Source organism: Aegilops tauschii, chromosome 3 (assembly GCF_002575655.3).
Source record: "Aegilops tauschii subsp. strangulata cultivar AL8/78 chromosome 3, Aet v6.0, whole genome shotgun sequence".
NCBI classification, from domain to species: Eukaryota; Viridiplantae; Streptophyta; class Magnoliopsida; order Poales; family Poaceae; genus Aegilops; species Aegilops tauschii.
In genome coordinates, this window is record NC_053037.3 from 343061537 (window position 1) to 343073903 (window position 12367).

General features: G+C 47.1%; 1 protein-coding gene across 1 annotated transcript; it reads right to left on the minus strand.

The window, feature by feature from the left end:
- Positions 1–4636: 4636 nt before the first annotated feature.
- Positions 4637–6659, minus strand: LOC109736367 (uncharacterized). The gene is made up of 2 exons (XM_020295592.4): positions 6224–6659; positions 4637–6141 (listed from the first exon to the last, which is right to left on the minus strand). The coding sequence occupies exon 2, from the start codon at positions 6138–6140 to the stop codon at positions 5085–5087; it is 1056 nt and encodes a 351-aa protein (XP_020151181.1). The 5' UTR covers position 6141; positions 6224–6659; the 3' UTR covers positions 4637–5084.
- Positions 6660–12367: the final 5708 nt, after the last annotated feature.

Genomic DNA, 12367 nt, shown 5'->3' on the forward strand with positions numbered 1-12367 from the left:
GGTCATGGACCAACACAACAGCCACCATCTCCTCATCATCGGATGAGGAATCGTAGGAGTCACAGAGAAAATTGTGGAAAAAGAACTCGTCGATAGAGTCCATTTGTACCTTGGGGGCAAACTGTCGAACAGCTTGTGGGCGTCGTCGAAGATGCTGGCCGGCCAAGAGATGCGCGCCTCCCCCGGACCAGGTAGCTAGCCTGGTGGCGTCCGACGAGTGTGGCGGCGTCAGGCGAGCGCGGCGTCATCGGACGAAGGAGATGGCCGAGGCCGCGGGGGCGATTTCGTGCTCGCGGCAACGTCGAGGTCGGGGTGGGGGGAAGCTTCGGTGGCCCGGCGGTGAGGCGGTGGTGGCGGCGTTGGTGTAGGCGCGGACTGCTGGCAGGGACACCGGAACTGGGCGGCAGCGGCGACGGGGTGGGGCGGGCGAGGGCTTGCTATCGGTAGGGGTGGAAAAGAATGGCTAATGTGCCACTGACTAGCGGGCCAGGGGGGAGTAGGCACGTGTCCGCGCCGACGCAAATGAGGCCCATTTTTGGGCCAGGAAGGGTCGATAGGCGGACACGCATCCATTTGGGTCGACGCGTTGGGCTGACTTTTCTGTCTGCAGCGACCCGCACGGACATGCACGGACGAAATGGGTCAGCACATTGGAGTTGCTTACTCACAAATCCTAACTCCTTATGTGATTTAGATTTGATCTATTTGTCTATTCTATTTTGCTAGTTCGCATAATTAGTTTAGTTTCTATTCGGATTAAATCTTGTACTCTGTCCGATCCAAAAGTGTCATGGCTTTAGTTTAGCTTTAGTTCAAATTTAAATTAAAGCCATGATATTATTATTATTTTGGATCGGAGGGAGTAGTAATTTCTTCATATATTCAACAGCCTACACCAGTCGATCCGTGATGATCATCTTGACGGCCTCCGGTCGACTGTCCTGGAGTCCGCAAGCCATCAATGGTCTAACAGGGACCAATGCCTTTTGTTCTTCTTTGGATCCGTTATTTTGGCACAAGTTTTTTTTGTTCCTAAAAGAAACAGTTTGAAAAGGTTGTATTGGGTATCCCATGGACCCGTCAATCGTCCATGATAAACTGGGAACAGACAAGTCATAAAAACATGATACACCGAAGCAACTAATTTGATCGGTTCAGTATCTCTAGTGGCAGCACTGTTGGTTCAGTATCTCTAGTGGCAGCAACTATCATCCTGCATATACTCCCTCCGTTTCTAAATATAGGTCTTTCTATAGATTTCAACAAATAACTACATACGAAGCAAAATGAGTAAATCTACACTCTAAAATATGCCTATATACATCCGTATGTGATAGTTCATTTGAAATCTCTACAAAGACTTATATTTTAAAACGGAGGGAGTATAACACAATGATGAAGAAGTTGGCGGTATATCTTTCCCTACTAATAAAGCAGCTACCGCTTCTGGTCGTACGTTATTAGCAATTTTGCAAAAAAGTCCCTCCTTTTCTGTAAATTCAACCTGCAGTCCCCTCTGAAGTGGCTGAAGTGAGAAAACGTTTCGTTTTTACATAAAAGACCCTGCATTTTCGGATATTCGACCCGCGATCTTTTTTTTTATCGTCGGCAGGCTACCTGGTAAGTTGTTACTTTTTCATCAGCTACAAATAGCAAAAAGAACATCTTATTAGGATATGAACCACTGTTCAAGCCTATAAATTTGTACTCTTAACAACTTACTAAGCACTAAACTACTTCTGCAAGCAATTCTTCAGAGTGTTCAGATAACCAACACTGGCATTTCACTTGCAAGGATGCAGTACTATGATCGATATTTCTGTTCTACTGATAAATCTTACTTAATTTGCCTGCTAGTCACCTAAATCAGTATTCTGGTGCTTAAGTGACAACGATATGTTGCTGCAGCATACTATTTTCTATCCCTTGTAACTATTTGGTTGTTTCACCAAAAACAATCGTTCAAGCATTTTAGTCCACAAACTAAACAAGCGGATCATTCATAGAGGATACAGAAAATCTCAGAGACTTGATGAGTGCTTGGGAACACCGGTGTGCTTCAAGAAGCAAGCCACCAATGTCGGATAACCTCATCACCGACATCTCCAGCCTAGCCTGTCCCTCACTGAGGCCCCTCACTGGGATGTGTGCATGCACAGAGTTCTCTAGGAGGAAAGAAACATGCATAACACTTGCTCTGTACGATGCAGAATAAAGACTGCAAAAAAGAAGAGTGTCACAGTTTCAATACAAAATTATTCTGTGAAGTAGCTGAATGTAAAATGCATATGTATCTGATGCAGCAACCAAGTATGTGAGTATACCTGAAACTGTGATCTGAATAATAGCTGGACAGTGCCAGGAAACTTTCTTTGTTCGATGCAGAGTTAATACTGCAAAAAGAAAGATCGGGGTGGCAACCTTCAAAGCCAGGTTGAACTCCTATTTGTCAACGATTCAGCCACAACATCTTTCTCGATCCACCTTTTAATTTACCACCAAAACTATCGAAGATTGCAAGCAGAAGAGGGTCAGTTCACAAATCACATGAGAAGTCCGAAATCCCAGCATCTAACAGAAAATGTTTTGCTACTGGACATGGAAAAATAAATCATCAAAAGACTCGAATTATCACAAAATTGACAACTTCTATCTCCTTGCTATCATCTCTTGGTCAATTTTTATTTGGCCAGAATGCTTTTGTAGTAAGTTAGTAACTAAACAAAGATTGGTATTGATCTTCAAAGGATCTTTAGAAACACATAATGACCAATGAAACCAAAAAGGGAACATGCCATGATACAGAGCATGAACTTTAATAGCACATACTGCAACAAAATATATGTACATGTCAACTCTTGTGATTAGTAACCATGACCTCGAATCAGTGCCGAGCTAGTGCCTTTTTCAGAACCAACTTCCCATATTTCAATTTGCTAGATCTCAAGTTCAAAGCAAATCAAACCTAATATAGTTTCCGTAACAAAGTTTGGTTTCTGTTCACATTGTGCATCTGCCTCTACTTGTGGTCATAAGCCATTGATGATCTACATTGCCAAGTACAATTCATGATTTTCTTACAATGTAGTAGCATCGGAAAAAAATGATCAGAGGTTTGGTTTATATAATGACACGACTTGTGTATCAGACAATGTGTATTTACCTAGAAATAAAATTGTTCCCAAATACATGTTTGTAAACTAAGTGATAAGTGATTCATGCTTTTCAGTTTCATATCCTCCTGCTTATCAACAACAAAGGAACACAAATCTTTTACAGAGATACAACATATTAGTGTACTTCTACACAGTTACAATGGCCAGATCAAAAGATACCAACATGAGTACCTCTGAAGTGCACTTTTTTATCATCTTTTAAATTTGCTCATGACATTTTACTGAATAATGTCACCAGATGGATTTTGTATAGACAAAATACAATATAGTGTTTGTATAGGCTGTGATTTTATTTTCTACCTTTAGGTATCTACTTCTAAATTTATGTTACTCTGTAATTTACCAAAAAATCCCTATAAATAAACCAGGTATTCGTAATTAAAAAGGCCCAAACATGAAAAAATGCCAGGTATTTGATGCATCAGCATTTGCCAATTACTTTTTTAGATGATTGGCCAACAAATTCACATCATAGAATAGAATGTAGCAATGCAATAAAGGCAACCGTGTTGGTATCTATCTTAATTACTGCAGAACCTATTATATCTAGCTTACAACGCATCCTATAAATAAACCAAGCATACTGCATATATCAAAAAAAGAAAAACAGATATAAGAAAATTGTTAAAGGTTGAGGGCAACTTCAAAACCACTGTACTGATCAACATTTGTGAGCACGCTGGAAAACATCCTGGCAATAAAATGACCCATCTATCTAATAGCCTAGCCACTTTGGTGAACATGTGATGCACAATTAACGAACATGGAACAACAGCAGAACAAGTAACATATCACCAAATTTGTAGTGTAAAAAGTAGCTGCTAAATCATGTTTTGCACCAGCATCATAATAAGTGAAGGCTTTCTTTGGCAACTGATTGTAAATCCGTAATGCCTCTGCATAAAAGCAACTAAACAGGGGATGATTTAGTTGCCAAGAAATAAATTCTTTGCATTTTAACAGAATGTAAATTGTAAATAAGTAGACGCGGCATTAGCCATGTCATGTAAAATATTATTTTATCAGCATTCTTCACGCGAGCATCCTAATGAGTTTACATATCCGATCAATGGCTAGCTTCTCCATAAAGCGATTCCAAAACCTGATTGTGTTCTTTTATGAAACACAAATCTGAATCCTAAAGATGTTCCAAATTTAACCTATTCTTGGGACTTCTGGGCAGGAGAATGTACGTATTACCATGTCAAGGAAAGAAAGCGACCATGAATTAACATTCTCCAGTCCATATAATAAATAAGTAAATGTTTGCGAATTATGAACAACTCACACTACGCTTTCGTTAACTTTCCTTGAAGTTACAGTGGGACGAGAGCCCCCTGAGGGGGGTTTCCCCCCCCCCCCCCCCAAAAAAAGCAAGAGAACTGCAGAGATATTATTTCTTTTCTGTGGTGACAGATAAGATGAGACTATGTCACTCAGCTATATTCATCAAGAGAATAGATTCCAACTCACATCTATATTTATCATTACAAAAATTAACATAAGTTGCTGAAACTCATAGTTATAGACATCCATCGCTCGGTTTCTGCATTTGCAGAATTAACAATTAAAAGCTCCGAAAGGTTCCACACAATAACCGGTTTGCTTTTTATTGATTCAAATCATACTCCCTCTCTTTTTCTATACAAGGCCATTTCATAATTTGGGTTTAACTTTGATCATCAATATGAGCAACAAAATATATGTTATATGCCTATGCTTTGTGTGGCCTATAACATATATTTTGTTGCTCAAATCGATGGTCAGGGTTGGACCCAATTTACAAAGTGGCCTTGTATATAGAAAAATGGAGGGAGTAATTTACAGATAGGACGATGAACATAACTAGTATGCATTACATACAGCTAAATAAATTAAAAGCAGCATGAGCAGTTTCCTTGGCTGTAGCTACATCCAGAAGGCCACGGGGGAGAAGGTCGAGAGTTGCTTAGACACGCGACAAGAGGTAGTCTTCCTGTCTTTGATTTTCAGATTTCCCTCACGATTGTAGCTGAGACGAAACGTGGTCATGCTGAGCACGCAGCCACAAGAGTCACCAAAAGCATCCTGGAACTCTAAACCATCGGCCGCCACGCAATCAACAAGGAAAAACCTGGAGTTGCCCATGTAGGTGAGAGTAGGTCCTCGCCCTCTAGCCAACTGATGCCATGGGTTCCACATCTTGTGCTCCTTGGCCATCTTCCATTTGGGCTGCTGCAGTGTGCTGCTGCTGCTGCCGAGGGAGGGAACTTGGCAGGAGCAGATGTAGCCATCTGGGTGTAGCCCAACCCATGCATCTAGCTCGGCGTCGAAGTAGCCTTCAAGTTCGAAAGGGAGCATCCAATCCCCATGGCGCCTCCACTCACGGTTCTTGGTGTCAAAGGAGAAGGTGCCAGCGATGACATCGCTGGTGTACGAAGACACAAATATGGTGTGCCCGTCCGGGTGAAGGGCGTAGGAGTTGATCTTTTCATCCTTGGTGAAGGGTGCCGGCATGCTTTTCCAGGACCTGTCAGTGCTTGGGCACAAATTGTTCATGTCGTCCTTGGTGGTGGTCAGGACGTGAAAGGACTGAGGCCGCCTCATGAAGTAGTAGGCGAACGCAAACAGCGCGTCGCCGGCGGTGAGAAAGTAGTTTGCCGCATCGAGGAGTGAATCAGGGAGGGGATTGCCCATGGCCAGAGCGGCAGTTTCCGTGTCGAAAACCACGGTGGCAGCATATTGGTTGCTGGTGGCTATGATGTTGCCGCCCAGTGCTGCAAAGTCCATGGGAAGGTTACGCGCAGGTGACACTAGCCGGACGACAGGGGGGGTGCTTAGGTCAGGGCTGCCAGCGTCAAGCTTGCGGATGGTGAAGCCCCTGTGCCAGTCGTCTAGAACCAGATAGAGGCTCTTGTGCTTGTTGCCGCTGCGGTCATGGCAGCGGGCCTCACCCTCCTCGCCCCGGCGTCGTCGCTTAGACATCCTACAAACCGGAGGGAAAAGATCAGCGCAATCGATCTGGTCTTGTGGGAGCCGGAGCGGATCTAGATATATAGAGCTCATACCTCGAAACCAAATCGCGGACGGGAAGGAGACAGGCGGGGCGGGGCGGGGCGCGCGAGAGCGTTCGTGTAGACGGGAGCACGAGTCTGTTTCGGAGTCGGAGTTGGTTCCGGGGAGGAGACAGGCGGCGCCGGAGAACGTAACGGGCCTCACCTCATCTCATCTCTGGCGAAACCCACGGCCTCCGTCTGATCCACACCGGCGGCGCCCCCCGTGGCCGCGCCCCATCGGCCAGCACACAACCCACGACCCCCTCCCCAGATCCAGGCGGAGCTGCTGCGCTCGTGGGAGGAGGCCGGCGCCGCACGGAGGCTCGCGGACCGGCCGGAGAGCTTGGCCATTCCCATGGCGCACCGGCCGGAGAGCTTGGCTCCTCCCCGAGCTCGTGCGGGCACTAGGTTTGCTTTTCTTTTGGGAAATGTTAATCGGCGACCGTCTACCAGGGGAGATTTCGCAGCGAACTACCTTTTGGCCATTGGATGAAAAACACGGATCTTAAAGCAGCCTCAGGAGACACTAAAAAAACAAAGTTTCGCTGTGAAAGGCGCATCTGGCGAACGTGTGCGTGTCTATATCAAGACCACCGACAGGTCATTGTCCCCACCCCCCTCCCGCGCATCATAGAGAGTGAGAGAATGAACAAAGATGATTAGTCCCTTTGATGATCGAGTAAAGGAGCAGAAATGATTCTCGTCTTTTTCTCTTAGAGATGACTCTAAGTTATCGACCCCACGAGAGAATGGTGCGAGGTTTCTACCAAGCTTTTGCGAGAGAATTAATTCCAGTTTTTGACCGAATCAAAATCAAGTTGACACTCAAAACTCTTATAATAAAAATAAGCATGGGTATGAGGACTTATTCTTAAAGCCATATATTTGTGACGGGACCATTATGATCTTAATTTGTGCTCTAGAAGTCACCCATCGAGATGTACTTGCTATGTATCGAAGTAGGGGATGTGTCCAAATTATGTCTTGACCGACGCACGTCATGTATCAAGAGTCAATTGTCCAACTGAACGCCCTATCCGACGCTCAGGATTGCCCGGTAATTAAGATAGAAATCAGACAAAAGCATTGGGTGTTTAATGACTACACCTCTTATATCCTCAAAGATAGGTTCTGTGTTACCGTACTAAAGTATTCTGTTATCGGTGTTCAGAATAACACATTACAGTCTCCCTGCGCTTAGCCTCTCAGTGGCCCGTTCTCCATGATCCTGGGTACCTACATGGACGAAGAACACGAACAAGACAAGAGACAACTACGAAGCAATTTTATGTTACACATATGCGACGTTAATTCAAAGTACTTCATGATCCCTCCAACAAATACATCGGGTTGTAGGGTTATGCCTCAACCATGACCTTACCGAACTACTGACACATGAAGATCAGATCATATGAAGAAATCATTAAAGAACACATCATGAAGGTTGATTGATTGATAATATGTCCTAGAATGGATGTCGGATGTGATATCCAATTACTAAGTATGGCTAGTTGGCTGAGTACTACGGTGGTGGAGACAGTGGCGGCTATGGAGATGTAGATGGGAAATGACGGCGGCTAGCGTTGTTGTGGATAACGAAGATGGAGGTTTCAACGATGATTTGTGTTGTTTCTGGCATTGGCTCCTTCATGGTATTTGTAGCGGAGGATCAGAGGGTGCCCTTAGCAGGACATACGACCGCTCACGGTTGTATGGAACGCCCTTTTTTGCTCTAGCTTATCTTGTGCACCTCCCATTTGAGCTCTTCTATCTCCCCTTTACTTATTTTCATGTATTGGCTTGATTTCGTTCATAAATAGCCCTTTCTCTATGGAAACAAAATGAAAATCAGATATTTGGAAACATTTGCATTCGTTAGTCATTAGTGGCGATGTCTGAGCGAATACCTCGGTTTGAAGAAAAATCTCAATTTAAAAAAAGGTTTGAATGAGCATAAAAATAACAGTCGGTTGTTTAAACCCAAACTTAAACTGGAACGTCCTCGAGCAACATAGAGAGAAATCCAAGCCATAAAGAACTCAGTTGTTTAAGACGAAATAATGAGAATGTTTTCGTTCACTTATGATAGGTACGCCTAGATAGCCCTCCGCTTCTTGACCTAAAAACATAGTGTAGTTGTAGCGGTGACATGGCTATTATGCAAGTGTTAGTGAAGCAAAGATAACCAACGCAAATTTCTTGCTCAACTAGATAACATAACTAAGTAGCTCTCAATTCTATTTCTTCTAGTTAACACTTGCTTGCTGTGAATGCTTGGAAGAGCTTTTCTTTCTTGAGCAATGAAAACATAAATTAGTGAGTGAAAGGTATGTAAAGATAACATGATTCTAGAATAACTCGCTAAAACACCCACAAGTGTCTTATCATCAAGGCTCTCAAGCACTTTGTTTCAATCATTGCTTGTTGAAACTTTTGTTGTCACGTGATAGGATTATGTCAAAGAAATGATCATGCATAAGGTTTCGCAGTGGCTTAATTTTGGACACTATGCGCCAATATGTTGCCTCTTTCGAGCTGTTGTGATTAATATCCGGTATGTACCACATACACACCCATTCAAGAGAAAACGGAATTTTATTCGATGTAGCGTTGCCACTACGTATGGTAACAAACTCATAGCCAAAATCGAAGCCAAAACTCTGGTGGATCATTCATTGACCAGCCGAGTTCTTAGCATAACATTAAGAAAGGTGACGAAGCCACATTTAGACACGTATACGTGCATAGAGTAGGAAGGCCATAGCACCAGCGAGAAGCTAAAGTGCCATAGAAATACAACACAAATTTTTGACATGATCTCATTCACCTTTCAACTAAGTTCCTCTAGACAATTTAATCGACAAGTGTTATTGAGTCTATTAAAACTAACACTATTGTTGAGGATATAGACCTTAGAGTCACCCGCCAGGAGGGGCCGGGTTACTCGTAGGGTCGTTGCCAGAAGCCCAGGAGCCGAGTTTCAAGATAATGGGCCAGAGATGGGCTGAGACCCGGATATGGCTTAAATCCCGTAGTTATCATCATTGTTATAGTAGACTTGTAGTGTAAGGCAAGTATTGTTTAGAGTCCGAGCCGGACGCTCTTATGAGCCGGCCGGGACTCTAAGGGCTGCTGGGCGTCAGCCTCCCTATATAAAGGGAGGACCCGGCAGCGGCTTAAGGGCGACACCAACCTCATCGAGAACCGGGCATAGCTGTTTAGCTCCCTGGCGATCGTAACCCTAATCAATAACACCTCGAACTGGACGTAAGCTTGTACCTTCACCGTAAGGGGCTGAACCAGTATAAACCCTCGTGTTCCTTGTCCCGCATAACCCCTTCAAGCTTCCTAGTTGCGATGGCTCCACGACTAAGTCCTAGCTTAAGGACATCTGCCGTGACAATTCCACGACAGTTGGCGCCCACCGTGGGGCTCGCGCACGGTGGATTTGAGTTCTTGAAGGGCAGCTTCGAAGGGCTCAAGGGGTACGCCGTAGGCCGGATGACCAAGAGTCGTCGCGGCAAGCTCTACATCGACGACAGGGACTGGGGCCCCGACGCCGGCTCAATTGAGTACGGGTACCGGGTCCCCTTTGGCGGAATTCATGTCTTCATTGGCAAGGTTGGTGAGCCGGGCCCCGAGCCGGATCTCTGCGCCGATCTCGTTGAAACGGCTCAGCGCGCACGACCCGCTCGGGCCCGGCCTGCCTTAAGGCGCGCTTTTGTGGGATGCATCCATGGGAGGCCCTCTGATCCTTCCGGGTCTCGTGATGAGGCGGCCGCCGGCTCTGACGGCGAGTCGGCCACCGATGAATCAAACTCGTTGTACCAACTCCAAGATAGCAGGCTCATGGGTTGTTCCAATGGCGACAGTATTCCGGACATTTTTGAGCCGCCAAGTCAGGTTGGAGTTTTTATGGCCGGTGCGCAGCCTATTCAGAACCCCGCTGCTGGAACGGGAAACCCGATGCCTTCTCCGGCCCAGGTGCTGATGGATCTCACGGACAAGATGACGGCCCTGTTAACCGCCACGGTCAACCCGGCGGAGCAAGCTCAGCACGATGCGGAGGTGGCACAGTTAAAATTAGATCTGATAAAGGCTAAAGAGGATCTTGTAGCGGAAGGAATCAGGCTGGCTGCGGAGCGGGCGGCCCTCGATGCCCGGACTCAGCTAATTCAGGCGCAGTCCTTCCAACTCACGATGGACCAGAACGCGGCCAACGAGGTTATGAGAAGGAGGCATCAGAAGGCCCAGTCTCGGCTCCCGCCGGTCTACGATCCACACAATCTCTTTAACACGCCGGGTGCAGGGTCTAGTAACCCGCCAGGAGTCATTGCGCCCGGGTCTGGGCCCCTTATTCAGCCACGAATGATGGGGCCTCCCCAGGTGCCCCCTGCCTCGCCTCAGTATGTGCCAATACCCCCGGGTCATTATGATAACCCGCTAGAGAACATGGTGGCCGCAGCAGCACGGCTGGCGGCTCTCCCCGTTGACGGCGATTCTCCGGCGGCCATCGAAACCTGCCGGGTCAGGGAACTCCTGCAGACGGCGCTAGCACAGCAAGAGGCGTACTCCTACAGCCGGGACAGGATCCACTCAACCCCTCGTCCAGGCCAGAGCCCGAGTTACAGCCGGCACATGGTCTCAGCGACCGGCTCAAGTAATGTCCGACGCCACGACCCGCCCCCTGGTCATGGCCCGGCTCATAACGGAGCCTTCTACGCAACAACCCAAGCACGGCAAGAGGCGGAGCAGGCGCCTCAATTGACGGCTTACCAGACCCCCCCCCCGGCTTATCCGACGACGTCCGTTAATGTAGGAATTTCTACCAGGACCGGGGGAGTCCCTTGTTTGGTACCAGCCATCCGTAATGAACGTCTACCTAAAGACTGCAAGGGCCCTAGGAAGGTGCCTAACTATACAGCGGACTTACAGTCTGCGGCTTGGATTGAGAGTTATGAGATGGCTATGGAATTACTAGAAGTCAGCGAGGCGGCCATGGCCAAATATTTTACCATGATGTTAGATGGAACTACCCGCACGTGGTTAAAAGGGCTACCACCGAACTCCATTGGGTCCTGGGCTGAGCTGAAAGCCCGGTTCATTCAAAACTTCAAAGATACCTGCAGGCAATCTATGTCAATTGTGGATTTGACTAACTGTAAGTAGCAGGACGGCGAGTCCACGACCCATTGGGTTCGCCGGGTCAAGGAGATCATACATTCATCAGATAAAATGGATGCCGGCTCTGCAGTCTTAATGTTGGAACAGAACTGTCGCTTTGTGCCCCTTAAGATGAAGCTTGGGCGGCTCAAGTGCGACTGCACCGATATGGGTACCCTAATGGCGGCTCTTGTCAAATACGCCGATTCCGATGGTACCAAGGACCCCCCTTCAGATGATGAAAGGGCAGGGAAGGGAAAGAAGAATGGCAACGGCAAGGGTCCCCAGTTTAACCCGGGGAACCAAGGAGGGGGCAAGCGTAAGGCCGATGGCAGCCTAGAGTTTGTAGCCAACACCAACTCTCAAGGTAACAACCAGCGACGCAAGGGGAGGCCCCCTCCCCGAGGCGGCGGATCAGGACCTTCTCTGGAGCAGCTGTTGAACGAACCCTGTCCGAGACACGGCTCTAGAGAGAAGCCGACGACTCATCTGTGGAAGGATTGTGCTATCATGAAGGCCTTTAAAAACTACAATGGTCCGGGCGGCGGCTCAGGCGCTGGTGGTTCAGGCGCCGGCGGCTTTCATGGCCCGGGCGGTGGTTCAAATTCCGGTCCCCAGAACGGCCAAGGGGGCTTTAATCAACAGTCGGGTCAGGGTCATCAACAGCAGCAGGGGGGATATCAGACCAACCCGAAGCAGCTTAGCGGTGGACAGTATCACGTGTTCACCACTAGCTTGTGCAAACGAGACGAAAAGCTTCACAAGAGGGCTGTTAATGCTGTTGAGCCGGCAGTTCCACGCTATTTACGATGGTCTGAGCAGCCCATAGTGTGGAGTAGGGAGGATCACCCCCCCTGGGTGGATAACCCGGGCCACCTGGCCTTAGTGGTGGCCCCTCAGGTGGGAGGTTATAAGTTCACAAAAGTACTCATGGACGGAGGCAGCAGCATCAACATCCTCTATTATGAGACTTTCCGTCGTATGGGGCTGGTC